General features: G+C 43.1%; 3 protein-coding genes across 3 annotated transcripts in view; 2 read left to right on the top strand and 1 right to left on the bottom strand.

The window, feature by feature from the left end:
* The window catches only part of LOC134093816 (LHFPL tetraspan subfamily member 3 protein-like), a 41,381-nt gene extending 40,848 nt beyond the window's left edge, over positions 1 to 533 (top strand). Inside the window, exon 4 of the mRNA XM_062547083.1 lies at positions 1 to 533. This exon is cut by the window's left edge and continues 1,440 nt beyond it. The gene's annotated coding sequence lies outside the window, so the exon portion shown is untranslated.
* A 278-nt stretch (positions 534 to 811) lies between these two features.
* The window catches only part of LOC134093811 (lysosomal protective protein-like), a 32,077-nt gene continuing 15,207 nt past the window's right edge, over positions 812 to 17,681 (bottom strand). The window contains exons 3-13 of the mRNA XM_062547075.1: positions 5,810 to 5,990; positions 5,274 to 5,385; positions 4,582 to 4,716; positions 3,710 to 3,868; positions 3,518 to 3,609; positions 3,157 to 3,241; positions 2,842 to 3,000; positions 2,013 to 2,140; positions 1,510 to 1,672; positions 1,256 to 1,345; positions 812 to 959 (exon numbers count right to left, since the gene is read on the bottom strand). Of these exons, the coding sequence (XP_062403059.1) occupies positions 879 to 959; positions 1,256 to 1,345; positions 1,510 to 1,672; positions 2,013 to 2,140; positions 2,842 to 3,000; positions 3,157 to 3,241; positions 3,518 to 3,609; positions 3,710 to 3,868; positions 4,582 to 4,716; positions 5,274 to 5,385; positions 5,810 to 5,982 (1,377 nt within the window). The 5' untranslated portion in view covers positions 5,983 to 5,990 and the 3' untranslated portion in view covers positions 812 to 878. The remainder of the gene's footprint in view (positions 960 to 1,255; positions 1,346 to 1,509; positions 1,673 to 2,012; positions 2,141 to 2,841; positions 3,001 to 3,156; positions 3,242 to 3,517; positions 3,610 to 3,709; positions 3,869 to 4,581; positions 4,717 to 5,273; positions 5,386 to 5,809; positions 5,991 to 17,681) is intronic.
* Positions 12,370 to 17,638, top strand: si:dkey-29p10.4 (E3 ubiquitin/ISG15 ligase TRIM25). Its single transcript, XM_062547074.1, has 7 exons — positions 12,370 to 12,687; positions 12,967 to 13,976; positions 14,572 to 14,667; positions 14,957 to 15,205; positions 15,604 to 15,626; positions 15,798 to 15,946; positions 16,592 to 17,638. The coding sequence occupies exons 1-7, from the start codon at positions 12,432 to 12,434 to the stop codon at positions 17,155 to 17,157; spliced, it is 2,349 nt and encodes a 782-aa protein (XP_062403058.1). The 5' UTR covers positions 12,370 to 12,431; the 3' UTR covers positions 17,158 to 17,638.

Below are 17,681 nucleotides of genomic sequence, written 5' to 3'. Positions count from 1 at the left end.
AGCTTAAACACCTATCCCCCTCCCACATACACACACACACACACACACACACACACACACACGTCACATGCACATGCTAGTTATGTATTATGGTGTTAGTTTGTACTCATATTTGCATATACTGCACACTGCTAGACAATGTAAACATGCACGTGCAGGTGACTGCACTATAGCTTTTCTTGTCACTGGCCAACATGACTGGTCTGACTTTGTTGCGATGTGTAAATATGTCAGAACAAAAAAAAATCTAAACACCCCCCGCGTGTTCTGTGTCTCTGTCTCTGTTCAGTCTGAGCCGTGTCTCAGCAAACACACCCTTTAGTTGGGTTATATATATATATATATACAGGGTATTTCACGAGAAGAGGCATCGCACCAACGGGGGTGGTTATGATATGCCACATTATAATCCCATCTGTTCAGTTCTCCTGTTATGGATGTATACTTATGTAAATAGTCCATACATTAAAAATGTGTATGAAATTAACAAAGACTACAGATTATTATAAATGTCAATAAAGATTTTCACTGTGTAGGCACCCTGATCATGGGTTGGTCTTTTGTCATGTGCAGTTTTGTACTTATTCAGATTATTTTAATCTTTCTCTCTAAAATGTCAAGTGTCTGGCACACAATCATAAAGACATATCTTGCGCCCTCTGCTGTACAGATTCCATACATTTCATATTCCATATTCCAGATATCCGGAAAATAAGGGCAAGAAAATGAAGCAGCTGTGCTGTGTAAAGGAAAATAACTGTGATATTTATTTCACAACATTCCTTGTAGCCCATTGAGTGATGACAATATTCTGATCATACAGGATGTCTGTCTCACACACACACTCACACACTCACATACACACACACGTACACACATCAGTAGGAGTTAGCCAGGTAGTTCTTCAGCATCTGCAGAGCGGGGCCGGGTTTGTACTGTGGAACCATGTGGCCAGAACCCTATAGAATCACAAACACACACAGAAGGGACAATGAGATAAGTCATCTAGCGTCTAACTCAAACACAAAGGGCTTTATTAGCATGGCTGTTTCAGTACAATGCTGGCAAAACAAGTGTTAAGAATGACACAGTAATATCACACAAAAGAAATGAGAAAAAAGTACAGCAATGTGGGCATATGACTGGACGAACAGTAGTAGAAGTAAGTATGGTGTGTGTGTGTGTGTGATTATGTGTGGTGTATGTGCTCAAGGGTGTTTAGGAAGTCGTAGAATGGCACGTTCAGACAGCTTACCTTCACCGTCATGAAGGTGATCTTCTGGTACTGCTGAAAGTAGCCGGCGATCTGGTCCTGATAGTACCATGGCTGGTACTGACTCACCACCTGAGATAATCCCCGACCCAAGGACATTTTGTTTACCAAAACAAGCTCAGCGTCACCGTGATCACCCACCCTGCGTTCACTCGGATGTTTGTTTATTTGAAGTCAACAGTACTCGGTTTTTGTATGAATGAAAATGCTAATGGTAGCAGACAAGGCAAGGTCACCTGCTGATTCAGAGACTCCACAAACCACTTCCCCCCGAGGAAGTTGCAGGCCATGTCCACGTCTCCGTTATAGACCAGCAGCTGGAGGTCTTGCTGCAGCAGAACCTGGTAAAACCAGGTCATGTCCTTGTAGGTCCTCTGGTAGAGTGACCCAACGGTACCGCTGCAAGCAGAGTTGTTATTTCAGAGTGTGGGGGATGCAAGAGTGTTTTAAAATGAACAGATGATCACATTTTTAAAAACCTATTTAAATACCCCGTTAAAATAACATAGCATTGTGTGACAACTTTTTTTCAATTCTCAGGACACTGACAGAAATATGTGTGTTTATCAGCCATAGAATTACATAAAACATTTGCTACATGGGAAATACTAATAAGTATATGATTATGATCTTACATAAGATTTATATAAGCTGATAATACAGGATTTTGAGAATGAGGGGATATGCAACATGCTGCTGCATGGAGCCTAGCAATCACTCCTCCAGGTGTGCAACTCACCTGCACAGTTCCCAGGACTGCACAGAGGAGGGGATGTGGAGCGCTGCCCGCACATTGGGGTTGTTCAGCCACTCGTACATGGCAGTGCCATTAATACACCTGGGGTTTCCAGGAATAGACACCTCCTCCTGTCACAGAGGCAGGGGATGGGAGGAGGAAAACATGTGGTTTAGAGAAGAGAAGAGAAGAGAAGAGGGGTGGAGAAAAGAAAAAAGATGTGGTTAGCTTAGAGGAAAGAAGAGAATGGGGTGGAGAGAGGAGAAGAAGAGGGGTGGAGAGAATTATAAAGATGTGGCTAGCTTAAAGAAGAGTGGAGAAGAGAAGAGGGGTGGAGAGAATAAAAAAGGTTAGCTTAGAGGAGAGAAGAGAATAGGGGTTGAGAGAGGAGAAGAAGAGGGGTGGAGAAAAGAAAAAAGATGTGGTTAGCTTAGAGGAGAGAAGAGAATAGGGGTGGAGAGAGGAGAAGAAGAGGGGTGGAGAGAATAAAAAAGATGTGGTTAGCTTAGAGAAGAGAAGAGAATAGGGGTGGAGAGAGGAGAAGAAGAGGGGTGGAGAAAAGAAAAAAGAAGATGTGGTTAGCTTAGAGAAGAGAGGAGAAAAGACGAGAAGAGGGGTGGAGAAAAGAAAAAAAGATGTGGTTAGCTTAGAGAAGAGAATAGGGGTGGAGAGAATAAAACAGATGTGGTTAGCTTAGAGGAGAGAGGAGGGATAGAGAGAAGAGATGAGAAGAGAGGAGAAAGGAGTATGGTGAAGTATTGAGCCCCTAGAGAAATAGAGAAGAGAAACAGAGATGAGCGTTCTTTGTTCCCCTGTGGCTGGCAGGACTCACCAAAGGCTTGAAGGAGAACCCAGACTCTCTGAACAGGTTAGACATGTCAGCAGCATAACGTCCAGCGTAGCCGTTCATGGGTGCTCCACCGTAGCACTGCCCATACAGGTTGTAAATGTTGAGCCCGACGTCCTGGATCAGGTACAGAGCCTGGTTCACCTGGGCAGATTCAAGTCATACAGAAACCAGTGTCAATACAGACACACCTGAACAGATTCAGGTCATACAGAAACCAGTTTTGGGGTAAAGACTGATGACTGGACGAATGACCGATAATGCCATTGATTTGTGGCTACTCCGACGGAACACACTCACTGAGTTCTGGCAGTTGGTGTTACTGCTGCTGTAGAAGTTGCAGGAGCCCTCCGTGCAGCACTGCTGGTTAAGATCAGTCCACAGACTGCAGGGTTGACAAAAGAAAAGTTATCAGATTTAACACCACACCACTAAAATCGCATACAGCAATCAAACAAAACCACACAGAGCTACAAGAAGTCAAATGTTAAAATGGAGAGAATGAGCAACTTCTGTACAATACACTGCATCTGTCTTACAATATCATTGATGCACTAAAATGAAAGAAATAACAATAACTATTTGAATAGCAATTCAAATTGTAGATAGCTGATGCTTTCAAATAAATACTTTATGCATTCATATTTATAATCTCACTTACCTCTCAGCCAAGAGTCCATGATAGTATCCAAAGTAAAGCAATGAGTTATCATTCAAAGCATAGCTGGTCATTCCGTTGCCAATACCCATTCCCTGTTGACATAATACAGTTGTCAACATTCTTACATTCTTACATAAATAATGATAGCATTAGTGCACCCATGACACCAGTTCAGTTGTTCGGTTATTTCACCTTGAAATTGATCTTTCCAGGGTTGCTGACAATCAGTTGAGCCAGGGATGGTCCATAGATGCCCCCGTAGCTCTCAGCAAACACGTAGAAGTCATTGGCGAGGAAGGAGGGGAATTTGGTGAAGAAGTTTTGCAGGGCTTCATAGTTGTCTTCAGCCACCTGAGAGAGACAGGTGTAGTCATGACATGTTTACTAATGTGGCACTTCATTTCCCAGAATGCTAAAATACTCAGAAGAAAGGGACACGAAATAAAGACTCTCAAAATGAATACAAGGATCAAGAGTCTACTCTGTGCACTGAATGGGTAAAAAGGCATTTTGCTATATATTTTGCTATGTATATTGCTTGTGCTATATACAATGACAATGAAGTTGGATCTAATCTCATCTTCTAAATTAATATTGAAATGAGTGATATTCAATACATACTGTATATGTACTGTATTTAGTAGTGATACTCCAGTAACTCTCAAATGAGCAATAATGATTATACAAGACATGAAGGTGAGCAGGTTAACATCTATAACAAAGTTTGACCCCACTGATTTTTTTTTATTTTTTTTTTTTTATATACTTTTTTGATCCCGTGAGGAAAATTCAGTTCTCTGCATTTAACCCAATTTAACCGAATTAGTGAACACACAACACACAGTGAACACACAGTGAGGTGAATCACACAACCCAGAGCAGTGAGCTGCCTGCCCAACCAGCGGCGCTCGGGGAGCAGTGAGGGGTTAGGTGCCTTGCTCAAGGGCACTTCAGCCATGGTGGACTGGTCGGGGATCGAACCGGCAACCCTCCGGTTACAAGCCCAATGCGCTAACCAGTACACCACTGATCTGCCCCCTGCTACGTTGGTCTGGCTCTGATACCTCGGGGTCACTGGTGGCGTATTTGCCAGAGGTAGAGTAGGAGAAACCAACGCCAGCGGGAGACTCCAGGTACAGGACGTTGGCCACCTGGTTCCAACTGTAGGGGTTGATGTAGACGGTGCCGTCATCCCTCAGCTAAAACACAACATTCACAATTATCCATTTGGCAGACACTTTTATCCAAAGCGTCTCTCACAATGAGGAATAACATTCATCTTCCCTCAGCTGAAACACAACAATAAGCACTTGAGAAAATATATATATATTATTGGAGACCAGAAGAGTTCACAAAAACAAGATGGAGGCAAGATGTGCCCAAGATTGAGGTTGGTCACCATAGTGGTTAATGGCATGTTATAGAATAGAATAAAATATATACGTTTTTGATCCCGTGAGGGAAATTCATTTCTCTGCATTTAACCCAATTGAACCGAATTAGTGAACACACACAGTACACAGTGAACACACAGTGTGGTGAATCACACAACCCAGAGCAGTGAGCTGCCTGCCCAACCAGCGGCGCTCGGGGAGCAGTGAGGGGTTAGGTGCCTTGCTCAAGGGCACTTCAGCCGTGGACTGGTCGGGGATCGAACCAGCAACCCTCCGGTCACAAGCCCGAAACCCTAACCAGTAGGCCACAGCTGCCCTACAAATACAAAGATATTGAATAGATGCCGGGTTCCCAGACTCACATGGAAGGGTCCGTTCTCAGACAGCATGCCCTCCAGGGCACTGCAGCCGGGGCCTCCATTCAGCCAGAGGATCACGGGGTCAGTGGAAGGGTTGTTCTGGGACTCCACAAACCTGCACAAAAACACTTCAACACTTCAACTTTGAGATTTCATATACAGTATTCATACAATTGTGTAAAGTAACACAGTGAATTATTATAGGGTTGTGGGTAAAATATTTGGATAGAAATCTGCCACTGAAACTAAACTAGAAAAGCACTCAGAGAGCGCAGACCTCCGCCAAGCGAAAACATAACCGCCTCCTGGATCAAGACGGTGATATGGATCACTTCCAAAATATAATTGTTTTTTTCCTTGGGTCATTTCAGACATTCCCTGAAAATTTCATAGAAATCCATCCATAACTTTTTCTTCTTGCGACCAGACAAATAAACAAACAAACAAACAAACAGCCAAACAAACCCAGATGAAAACATAACCTCCTTAGTGGAGGTAATGAAAGCAAAAAAAAAAAAAAAAGACAGGTTGGTTCTCACCAGTAATGAAAGTACTTCCCCACTCCAGCCTCGACATAGCCGGAGTAGTGTTTGAAGGAGGGGTTCTCGGCCAGGCCTGGCAGATAGGTGACGAGATCGGCCTCAGGACCACTCTGGGCCCCTATGCCCGTCAGGCAGAGGGCAACAGCGAGAGCACAACACCTCAGGAACATCACGGATTCTGTGGAGCGGATGCCAGGGTCTCGTTTCCTCAGGTCTTTATTGGCACTCTTATCAACATTTTTATCAGCCACAACCCAATCACAGTTTCTTTTTGAATGTTATCAAGACTGGAAAATTGAACATTTCCGTTTGGGAGAGATTTAATGAAGTTTGTAAACAGATAAAAAAAAAAGAGAGAGACAAATAGTAAAAGGTTACATGGTCACAGTTATTACCACTGGTAATGAATGTACTTAGCCTGGCTAACGCCACTGCAGTGTGAATGATATTGCACGCAAGGCTGGCATGGGTATACTCAGGCTAGTATATAGTGCTAAGGTGTTGCTGAATCATTGCACTTAAATACATAAAATAAATACAATGTTCTGACTGAAATAATCATTTATTCAAAGGAGATTTTATTTCATTTTTTTTTTTTTAATAGATGTTGTCTACATCTATTGCTGTCAAAAAGTGAGTAAGTTTTCACCTTGTAATTAACTGATTTATTGAATGGGGATCACAATTTCTGACATTGAAATAACATAACAGGGAAACCTCTGAGCATATTATTTAGAATGCTGATTTAAGAAAAGGTTGTTGACCTTGAAGGAAATGTACAAGTTGTAAATTATCCATTCTATCATGTCAGTAAATGTAAAGAGTAAATGAGTAAATGTGTCAATGACTTAGTCAGAGGAAAAGAACGATGAAAAACAATAACAATGTCCCAAAGGATTGTTGCTTTCTCAGCCTTTTTAATTAATTGATTAGTTTCCATTGGCATCGACTGAGGGTGTTTATATTAAATGTGTGCCCAAATGTGCAAATTGGCATAATCTCTTTTTACAAATATTTCAACTATACTGTATTTGACCTTACTGCAGCTCTCTCCCAAATGCAGACAAAAGAATTTGGTAAATCCAGTGCACAAATTAACATGAAAACAATGGCCCGAAAATGGCATGCAAATGTAATTAATTACATAATCATATGATATTGTACAACATAAATCGTGTCTAAGCTATAATCACACAGATAAATAAATACAACTCCAAATCATATCAGTATAAAAATATATCATCATCGATCACATCATCTAACAGCAAGTATAATCGTTTTAGTATGTTTCAAACAAACCCAGTGTGATAGCCCTGTCATCAGAATGAGTCACATGTGGTACAGTATGCTTAAGGAAACAAAAGAAGAGCATTAAAGCAGCGTAAATGATTCTTTTGTCCAAAGAGCTAATCAAACTATAGGCTACAGTGTTTTCTCATTAAATTGTGCTCAGATTTCATTTGTTTCACAATGCAACTGAAATATTGGTTACATGCAAACAATCAGTAAAAGTAAGAAGTAAGAACTTGATAATGTTCTATAATTTAGAAGCACGAATTAAAGGAAAATTAGAGAAAACTTTGCCATTCACATGATCTGTACTGAAGGGCCTTGCTGGCAAAGGAAATGTTATCAGGCAATCCAAACAATTTGACAGCTATAGTGGGAACAAAGTGTTCCACTAGGGCTTATCAGTTTGGTTAGGAAATTAGGAACTACTCCATCACTAATTATCTAAACACAAGGGATGTGTTTGCATGTGTGTGCGTGTGCGTGTGCTGTGTGTGTGTGTGTGTGTGTGTGTGTGTGTGTGTGTGTGTGAATGGAATTAAACAATATGCATAATAATGTATTGGAATGAAATTTACTGAAATGTATTGAAATTATGAAATTATATTTAAATATAAAACAGGGCTGTAGCTAATCAAATAATGGCCAACTAATTGTAACATTATTTTTTTAGGGAAAAGATCTCAATGGCAGTGAACCACATATTTTAGGCAAGTTGATTATCTATGGCAGTAAACTACATGCTTTAGGTTTAACCTCTGGCAGTAGGCCTAAACCTGGTGCCTGGACAATCAAGGCATTTGATAATCTTCGGCATTGGAAAACAATAATCAACAGATTAATCGACTGCCCCTGATAATATGTAATATCATAGGCCATACTTTATACAGTGTGTATATGTACCATAGCCTGCCATGTGCGCGATGCTGCTTACGTTGGCTTTTAGGTTGACGTCATCAGTAGTCGTTCAATAAGGGCACTGTGACTTTAAGAGGAAACTACCTCACAGGGTTGGCAAATGCGCATTCAAACCAAGGGGGCAGGCATATTCCCGGAAGTAGAAACACGAAATGAGCTGGTGATCAACACTCTGCTAACTCCCTTGGACGGCCATAGACTTTCAGATTTTTGCGATCCCATAACTTCATGTAACATGTGCCCTTTGTCTCCCTTATAGCTTCTGTGTATTCTATATAGGGTATCGAAGTCAAAATTAATTCACTGTTTCCCCGTATATTACGTTGGTTTCCCGTAAAGAAGTATTTTAGCATGTCGGTTGTAGGGAAGCTAACGTTCGACGTCACATTTCCCGTAATGTTTGGATCAGAAGCTCAGTGTTGGCTGTTAGAGCCTATGGTTAGAGCTATGTGTTAGAGCTCAGTCCAGCCTGCACGAAAACCATGACGGAAAGTCATTCACAAGATCAGTGAAAAAGCGTATAGCCCACGGTAGCCTACTGTTTGATAGGGTAAAGCATTACCTATAGGCAAGACAACATAATATTAATATTAAAAACGAACGTTGGAAAAGAAGACTCAAACTTTTTTCTCCTCCATTAATGTTTTGAACATGATCATGTGTGGTAGTTTTCAACATGAACACGACATCATATCTTCTACTCTGCTTGATATAATGAATGTTCAACGTAATAAATACATACATAAATAAATGTTTAACTTTAATGACTGATCACTGTTTATTTATTACTAGAGCTTAATAAATAGTAATAAGTGATAACAAATTCAGTAGTGTGTTGCCTCCACTGCGGAAATACTGCACTTACCTTTAACCTCTTAATGCAGATGGAGATTCTTGCCAAATTTTGAACAAATTTTGAACGATTTGTTTTTATACAATAACAGTCATTATGCCAAGTTCCACGGGCAGCACAATGATCACTCAGGGCTTAAATTAAAGACACATGACATGGGCCAAGATATAGATTTACCTTCAGGATTTTATTTACTTCATGAAGTTTCTTTTTCACAACATCATATACAAAAAATAAAAGTTGCCTATTGTTTTTGAGGTTTACTGTCGTAGAGTTTACAGTATGTGCAGGTCATGCATTTCCTGATTCATCATGGTCTTGGGAGGTACTGCACAACGTTTGGAGCAGACATATAGATGTATGTACTGTAGGTGCTACACAGCAATTCCTAATAGGTGCATTTAGGCATTCTCAAGTGTCCAAAACCTCTCAAAACTCCAAAAAACAAAAATGTGTCTGTCACTATTTATCTGTGTGTGTTGCTTTGATATTGTGTCACAGTACAGACACCCAGATAGCAATAGGTCAGTGGCCCACTGGCGGCCCACCAGCGGCAGAGTTGGCGGTCCAACGGCGGTACCCACCAGTGGCCCGCTGGAGTTTTGCTCATCGGTTCTCTAGCGGTCCACCGGCGGCTCAGAAGCGGCTCCAGATAAAGGGCCACCCTTTTGCCTCTTACTACCCACCAGCTTCTAATTGGCCTTATTTATGGCCTTAATAATTAAAATTATGTACTAAAATATAGCAATAATACATTATAACACTTTCCATTTGCCCTCAATCAGAACAATTTACAATTATTTACAGGGCTTACCAAAGTTACCAAATTTACTAAGGTGAAGACAGTGCCTGCTGATGAGAAACCTATAAATGTATTCTGTAATTTAATAATCCAATATAAAAACATTTATCCTCAGCAACTATCACACAGACTCACCACACATAGTATTAGGTTCAATACATTTTGTTTATTTATTTCTTTTACATGCTCATTTACATGCTTTATTTCCTCTACATGCTTAAACAATTTATTAAAATTATTTTTAATAATGATATTAATATGCAACACACTCTTCAGGTGTAAGGACTTAAAAGCCACCTTTCCTGCTGCACCAGTCTAATTAATTTGGAGCGCCAGGGACCCCCTCAAAGCCCGGCCCAGCATCCTCTTAACAGCATCTCGGTGGTTTTCCCTCCCAAGTATGTTCACCTGAAATACAAAGACCAAAATTACAATGGCATAACTTCCAGTCAAACATCTTAGCTGTTTTCAGCTTAAGCTGTTTTGCTATTTCATGCACAACCATCAAATACAGAGGGTATATATGATGACAAAAAGTGACAACATGTCATGTATCAAGCACACAACGCTCCACTTGGGAATGAGATTCAAGTTTAACAACACTCAAGGAGTTGAATAACGTGGCTCTCAATATATGATGTCTGTTCCCCAAAAATGTAGTGGGGAAGGGAAAAGAGATGTGAAATGCGACAGTTGTTTCAGATAACAATGGCTACTCACATGGTCTCACTTCTCGACACCCATTCCGTGATTTGAATAGTATTTTTGAATCAGTGAGTAAGTCCACATTAAAGCAAGGCAGAGCCACATTCATTACGAGAGCCAGGCTAGGACTTTTATGCCTACAATAATCACATGGCAAAACACTTAAAAAACAGACATACCAGTTGATTTTTCAGGTCCGCATCGGATGCAAGCCGCCTCTCCAACTCGTCCAGGTCCTCAACATTACTCAATGGCCTGTTGTTGTCCTCCACGAGGCCAAGATCCGCCACACCACCACCACCTAGCTTCTGCAGCATAGATGTGTTCACATCCACCTGCTGCTTTACCCCAGCTCCTCCTCAATTGTTCGGAAGTGCTGCAGAACAAGTCTGTAAAAATCTATGAATCAAAAGGAATAGATTGGAATTGGCATGACACAAAAAGTAAAGATGCAAAGAAGTTGTGACAGACATTCATGGCTTGTTTCTCCCTTGATATTGGTGCCAGATTAATGAAAATGCAGTTCTACCTTGCTGGGGTGTTATTGGCAGCGCTGTGAGCGAATTTGACGGAGGTGTAGGTCTGACTGGTAAACTCTGTTGAACAGATTAGAAATGAAAAGGCGTATTTAGTGAGATGATTACTGCAATGGCAGGGTTCATACAAAAAAAATGAGCTGAATTTACTACCTTTTCACTACCATCAACATGTTTTCTACTACAAAAGCAAAAGGTGAAGAGTAATGTAATGCAATATCATTCCAAAACACAATAACACATTTAAGAACAGGATTTAACAATGAACCAAGCTACTGGCATTTGAACAGGGGTGTGTAGGCTGTCAATAGGCACTGTATTATGTATTTACCGGCATGGCTGGAGTTGATGAAGCTTGCTGGGTGGTGGTGCTGGCAAAGGTGTAGTGGTCTGACTGGTAAACTCTGTTGAACAGATTGGATATGAAAAGACGTGTTTAGTGAGATGATTACTGCAGTGGTATGACACCTGGCACATGCTAACTAGCGCCTAAAGTACAAACACTTCTAAAGGATATTTCCACTTAATTTTCAGACAAACCAAGCAAGGGACCACATTTACAGACTCTACAAATACTAACCATGATATCCATGTTTTATTTAAATGACTTGAAAGAGATCGTCAGGTATAAATGCACCATACAGTAGTGGTCAGTTCATTCATTCAGATGCTGTTACATGCTAACTAGCGCCTAAAGTACAAACACTTCTAAAGGATATTTCTACTTAATTCTCAGACAAACCAGGCTAGGGACCACATGTACAGACCCTATAAATACTAACCATGATGTCCGTTTTTATTCAAATGTCTTGAAAGAGATCGTCAGGTATAAATGCACCATGCTAGTGTGGCCAGTTCATTCATTCACATGCTGTTACATGCTAACTGGCGCCTAGAGTACAAACACTACTAAAGGATATAACACTTCTAATAATTTACAATCTACTGATAAATACTGATAAATACTGACGGTCGACATTACGATTGACGTTAGTGAAACTATAATGAACAGTAAAAAGTTAGGCTGTCTGCCTCTAACGGTTTTCTTTTGCTATCCACTTCAGACTTTAGCCATAGCTAGACTTTAGCGAGTCTAACGCTTTATTAATCTATTCGATGTAGGTTTTTAAAAACGTGATCATCGACTTAACAGTACAGAAATACCATTTTGCAAGAAATGAGTGATTCAGACAAAGACTAAAAATATGTTTAAAAAAGAATCAGATTGTACTTACAAGATCCAAGAAATCGCAGTCAGTCGAGGTCGAATGGCAAAATATCTGTATGAACATCTATCAGACGAGTTACAGCGCGGCCAACGTCACAAAATGAGTTTGAGTCTGCGCAGTACGATGAACAGGAAACGATTTTTTGTTTCAGCCCCCTCTCATTGAGAACGACGGAGTCTGTTTGTCCATTTCTTTTAGGTCTATGATTCAAACAAAACACACTACGCTCCTCCTCCAGTGTTGTTCAACGGTTTCAGTTTCTTGAGAATCGGGTGCGCATCCAAAAATGGGTGCCACATTGGACACCCCAGCTAGAGTTCGGGCTTCTGTGTCATGTTCTGTGTGCCCACTGTGCCATAATGAATGCAAGAAACCGACAACTCTGAGGTGTAGGCACCGCTTCTGCGAGGGATGTATCGGCGAGTTATGGAGCGGGTCACAGTCGGGACCTTATTACTGCCCCGAATGCAAACAAGAGTACAGGAAGTTAAATGAGGCGGTTTGGGATACGGAAGCATCATCGGCTGGCAGACGTTCTTCGGGTATGTACATTAATTGTTTAGAAAAAGCAAGCAAATGCCATGCCCGTTATGTAATAGACAGAGTAGCCTAGTTTCCGTAATCAGTCGCCAAATTCGAGCAGAGCAGGCCTATCCTCAGATCAAAGTCCACAAGTCATGAAAGTCATGACCTACTGCCACGACACATTCTTGTCTTATCAAACAACTAAATGCTTGTCATAATGTATAAAACATAAATCATGATCTTTAAGTTAACTTTGATTATTTACTTGCTGTTGTTACATGCTGTTTGTTACACAGGTTGGAGAGATAGGCTTTCCTCCCGCGCCTCCAACAGTCTTCTGGGCAAGAGAGGTAACTCCAGTATCCCTCAGCAGCAAGCAGTCGGCCAGAGGCTAGGGGCATCTCCTACTACAAACGGAGCAGAGGGCGATTGCTTTGAGTATCTTGATGGTTACTCTCCTCCACGTAAGAAAGCACATCCCAGCAGTAATGCATCTCCACCAAAGAACCATGGCTCTGCTAGAAGGCCATCCACAAACAGGGACTCGGCACCTTTGGAAGGGACGTCTGCTGACGTGTGGGGCTCCAATCAAAACCCAGTCCCAGTCAGTGATGAAAGTGAGGAGGAGGAGGTCCACGTTAGGAGTGGTGCCTCCCCAGCCGGCCAAACACCAGTGGCAGCAGAAACACTAGATGGGCCCGCATTGGAGTCCCCGGAGTCCTCTCCAGTGTCCACCCCGACTGAGAAGATATCCCCAAAGTCCACGACACCCGCAATGGACATCCCTCCATCGTCCAGATCACCCCATGTTGGCGGGTCACCTCGTGTTAGCGGGTCACCCCGTGTTGGCGGTTCACCCCGTGTTAGTGGGTCACCACGACTTGGTGGGTCACCCCAGGCGACCGGCTCACCGCTCACTGCCGGTCAGCGGCCCTCACCCCGCAACGAGTCTCCGTCGGCCACATCTGCTGCCCCGGACCCTGAAACGGCCTCTGCCCACAGGCCTGTCCTCTGCCACTACTGCTCCGGCCAGGAGCAAAGACCTGCGGTCAAGACCTGCCTGCAGTGCGGAGCGTCCATGTGCGCCGACCACCTGCGCATCCACCTCGAGTCGCCGGTGTTCCAGGGCCACCCGCTGGTGCCGGCCGTGAACGACGTGTCGCCCTGGAGGTGCCAGGAGCACCAGGAGATGAACCGCATCTACTGCCGGCCGTGCGCCATGTGCGTGTGCACCGTGTGCACGGTGATCGGCTCGCACCGCGACCACGCCTGCATCAGCATCAAGGAGGCCGAGAAGGAGCTGAGGGTGAGGATGCCGCTCTCGCAAAAACAGGGGTCACGGGGTGAAGCCAGAGCAGCTAGACGACCACAGGGGGGGGTCTCCAACAGGTAGCTCGCCAGTTCCGCTCCTGTTGCTGGGTAGCGCTCCAGAATCTTCCAAGAAAATGTTCATATTTCATAAATTTGATGACAATTTTGTCATTTGGCAGACCTGTTAAAATTCCGATCAAATCAGATTGACAGTCTACAAACAGAGAAGGCCATGCAGGAGCCTTAAAGGAGCCTTAAAATGCACACAATGCTGCTACTCAATGTGCTATAAAACATTAGTAGCTCAGGGCCATGCTAATTTTGTCAGAGTAGTTCTCAGAAGAGAAAAGGTTGGAGACTCCATGATCTAGCATGTTGCTTTTATATTTCAGTGACCCAAACTAGTCTTGTTGAACAAATACACTGATGTTGCCTCAGGTCGGCCCTTTGAAAAATCAAAGGCTGATGTTCACTTAGCTGTACTGTATGTGTCTTTCATTGAAGTGTACGCAGTGATGTGTTTGCTACACTCCTTTTAAGTTTTGTGTTGAGATGTTGTAGATTTTTGTGTTAATGATGACATCTTCTAGGGTAAAATGAAAGAAGAGATAAAGAAGTTACAGGAACATGAAAACGCGGTTATGTCCAGAAAAGATGAACTTCTAAAAAAGAAACAGGCATTCCAGGTAAGGTGGTTAAAAAGTGGTCTGAGCTATATTCTGCTTCTTGTGTTAGATTAGCACAAGCGTGTTGATTTGGTGTGTTTGTATGTTTGGTTATTCAAATAAAAGTAGCAATATGTTAAGTTGATTTCATTAATTAAATAATCTTTAGTTATAAAAGTTATATGCTATATAGTGTGTACCTGACCTGTGTACTCTCTGTATCACCCCCCACGCACCGCCCACCCACCATCCCTAAACAAACACACACACACACACACACACACACACACACACACGCTCGCTTCTGCAGGAGATTCTAGACGAGGCCCAGGCCAATGTGCGGAACCAGTACCAGGCCATGCGGGAGGCCCTGGACCAGGAGGAGCAGCAGGCCCTGCGCTGCGTGTCCCAGGAGGAGGCCAGCAGCCTCGGAGGCGTGGAGGACCAGCTGGACCTCCTGCACGGCAGCCTGACCACCATCCAGCACAGCGTGGACTCCCTCACCAGGCTGGCCGACGCCTCCGGGGCCCTCCGGGTGCAGGACCAGGCCTTCATCATGGTAACATCTTGAATTTCCCCTTGGGGATCAATAAAGTATCTATCTATCTATCTATCTATCTATCTATCTATCTATCTATCTATCTATCTGTAACGTTACCCAAACGTTGTCTGCGTATTGTGTTGTTGTTGTCATCGTCGTTGTTTTACCCTACCGTGGGACTCGGTGAAATGCAATTTCAGTTCTCTATATGTCTGGTACATACAGCAGAATTGACAATGAAGTGACAGTTTGACTTTTTTTTTTTTTTTAGTTTGAATAGAGATCTTGACAACTTTTTTTGGTGGTATTATACAAGATTAAAATTGTGTAATCTCACTGCTACAAATGAAAAAGTCTTTATTTATCTCTTATTTATTTGCATTTCCTCATTCTCATTCTCTGTTTCTCTCCAACAGGAGTACAGCCAGGTGACCAACAGGTAAGAGGATGACTGTACAAAAAAAAAAAGCTGTTTTCATCTCATGGAATAATAACAAATCAGTGGATTGGCTGAGCTGAACCAATAGCAGGGTGACTCTGCTGGGATTACTGTGTCGATTGTGGAGCGCTACAAGAGCATTACAGCATAATGCTGCCATTTTATCCGCAGGATTAGCGGACTCTCCAATCCCGTGGAGGACTTGGAGGCTCCGCGGGAGGTGGACCAGGGTCGTCTGGAGTGTCTGCGGGGGTGGACGGAGAGCAGGCTGGACACGGTGGTCATCTCACGTCCCCACAGAGACCCGTTCAGACTGATGTGTAAGTCGACCTTTGACCTATTTCAGTTGCAGACAGCAAATACTATGCTGTGCTGATTGACTTGATCAATTATGCAACAATGTGCACTGTGCTGTAACATTCTTTGAAGATCTAAATAAATCATAATAATAATAATGATAATAATGATAAACCATCAGATCAGAGGGGTATTTCACTACAGCAGAATTAAGACATCCAAGATAAGTGACAACTTTTTACTAACGTCAATCCAGGATGAATAGGAGCGACTATGTCAAGCCAGGTGTAAGTAATTCAGGACCCGTGAGCCTTCTCTTTTCTCCCCCAAAGAACTCACGGTTGGAATGAAATAAGTTAAAATGATAACCATTAGGTATTAGGCCGACAATCTGTTGTGTTTTGTGAGTAAATACATGTAAACAGTATAAATGTTCTACTAATGGAGTGCTGGCTATGTTCTACTAATGGAGTACTAGCTATGTTCTACTAATGGAGTGCTGGCTATGTTCTACTAATAGAGCGCTGGCTATGTTCTAGTAATGGAGTGCTGGCTATGTTCTACTAATGGAGTACTAGCTATGTTCTAGTAATGGAGCGCTGGCTATGTTCTACTAATGGAGTACTAGCTAAGCTCTACTAACGTGCTGCTGTTTGGTCCTGCTACAGACGGCATCTCTCCAGTGCTGGACCCTGACAGCGCACACCCGAAGCTGCTGCTGTCCATGGAGAACCGGCGGGTGACCTTCAGCGAGACGCCGCAGCCCTACCCCGAGCGGGAGGCGCGCTTCAGCTCGTTCCCGCAGGTCCTGGCCTCGGAGGCGCTGCGCGACGGCCGCTGGTACTGGGAGGTGGACGTGACGTCCGACGAGGGCCGGTGGAAGGTCGGGGTGTGCGAGGGCCAGATCGGCCGCAAGGGCCAGAAGGACGCCAGCCGCCTGGGCTTCAACGGGCTCTCGTGGTGCCTGCTGAGCGAGGGCAAGGGCAAGGTGGAGGTGCTGCACGACAAGGCCGCGGCCGACGTGTGCACGGACGCTCCCCGCAGAGTGGGCGTGCTGCTGGACTTCCAGGAGGGCTCGCTGTCGTTCTTCAGCGTGGCTGAAGAGGGCGCTCTCACGCTGCTCTACAGCTACCAGCATGCCTTCTCGCAGCCCCTGTATCCGGCGCTGGCTGTGTCCAAGACCCAGCTGACCGTCTGCGACCTCTTCCAGAGTGACCATGGCAGTGAGGAGTAGAGTCCGTGTAATCACTTTCAAAAATCACTTCTATCATTCCAAATATTGCTGCGAACCTCTTCCAGAGTGACGAGGGCAGTCAGGAGTAGAGTCTGTGTAATCACTTTAAAGCCTACTTTACTCTAACAGACTTTGACAAGACAAGATTGACAAGATTGTAGACAATGACAAGATTGTAGTCTTTTAACTAATGCCCCTCATTCAAGCTTTACTCAAAAGACTACAATCTTTCAAGAATCTTTCCCAAATCTTGTCAAAGTCTGTCAGTGTAAGGTGGGCTTTAAAATCACTTCTATCATTCCAAATATTTGTACCATTTCCTAAAATGTTTTTATGGAACCCACTTTTCCATCTACTGGACAGACATGCACCATGGCTAAAGGTGTTTTTTTTATGTCATGCTCTTTTTAAAGTAATAGAGAGTAGTATCACTCAATTTCTATCCATTTTTAATTCAGTAATAAATCATGTATTTACAAAATGTATGTGTTTTGTCATTCACTGTTTTGTTTAAGCAACCTGGT

The sequence above is a fragment of the Sardina pilchardus genome, chromosome 10 (assembly GCF_963854185.1).
Source record: "Sardina pilchardus chromosome 10, fSarPil1.1, whole genome shotgun sequence".
Lineage (NCBI taxonomy): Eukaryota > Metazoa > Chordata > Actinopteri > Clupeiformes > Clupeidae > Sardina > Sardina pilchardus.
Note: the sequence above shows the minus strand (reverse complement) of the source record. Positions and strands in the feature narration are given on the sequence as shown.

Bases quoted from the DNA above. Each gene is read 5' to 3' on its own strand.
- si:dkey-29p10.4 (XM_062547074.1), top strand. From the start codon at position 12,432: ATGGGTGCCACATTGGACACCCCAGCTAGAGTTCGGGCTTCTGTGTCA. The intron at 12,688-12,966 runs GTATGTACATTA...TTTGTTACACAG, and splicing joins GGCTGGCAGACGTTCTTCGG to GTTGGAGAGATAGGCTTTCC. The intron at 14,668-14,956 runs GTAAGGTGGTTA...TCGCTTCTGCAG, and splicing joins AAAAGAAACAGGCATTCCAG to GAGATTCTAGACGAGGCCCA.